This window comes from Rhincodon typus, unplaced genomic scaffold (assembly GCF_021869965.1).
Source record: "Rhincodon typus isolate 14 unplaced genomic scaffold, sRhiTyp1.1 hic_rhity00013621, whole genome shotgun sequence".
NCBI lineage: Eukaryota > Metazoa > Chordata > Chondrichthyes > Orectolobiformes > Rhincodontidae > Rhincodon > Rhincodon typus.
In genome coordinates this window covers 2,295-2,505 of record NW_025979259.1, presented here as the reverse complement: position 1 = coordinate 2,505, position 211 = coordinate 2,295, and the positions used below count along the sequence as shown (strand labels likewise).

General features: G+C 61.6%; 1 protein-coding gene across 1 annotated transcript in view; it reads right to left on the bottom strand.

The window, feature by feature from the left end:
* Positions 1 to 26: 26 nt before the first annotated feature.
* LOC125482615 (3 beta-hydroxysteroid dehydrogenase type 7-like) overlaps positions 27 to 211 on the bottom strand; it is a gene marked incomplete at its 5' end in the record, with an annotated part of 2,415 nt that continues 2,230 nt past the window's right edge. Inside the window, one exon of the mRNA XM_048594723.1 lies at positions 27 to 192. Coding sequence (XP_048450680.1) covers positions 154 to 192 — 39 coding nt within the window. The remainder of the gene's footprint in view (positions 193 to 211) is intronic.

Sequence of the window (211 nt, the reverse complement as noted above, 5' to 3'; positions counted from 1 at the left end):
CTCTACACTGTCCCCCGCATCAAACACTCCCAGGGACAGGGACAGCACGGGGTTAGATACAGGGTAAAGCTCCCTCTACACTGTCCCCCCTCATCAAACACTCCCAGGGTCAGGGACAGCACGGGGGGAGTGAGACACAGAGTAAAGGTCCCTCTACTGCCTCTGGGCCGGGGCGGCGCCCAGTTGATGGACCCAGCTGAGGGTGCGGTTG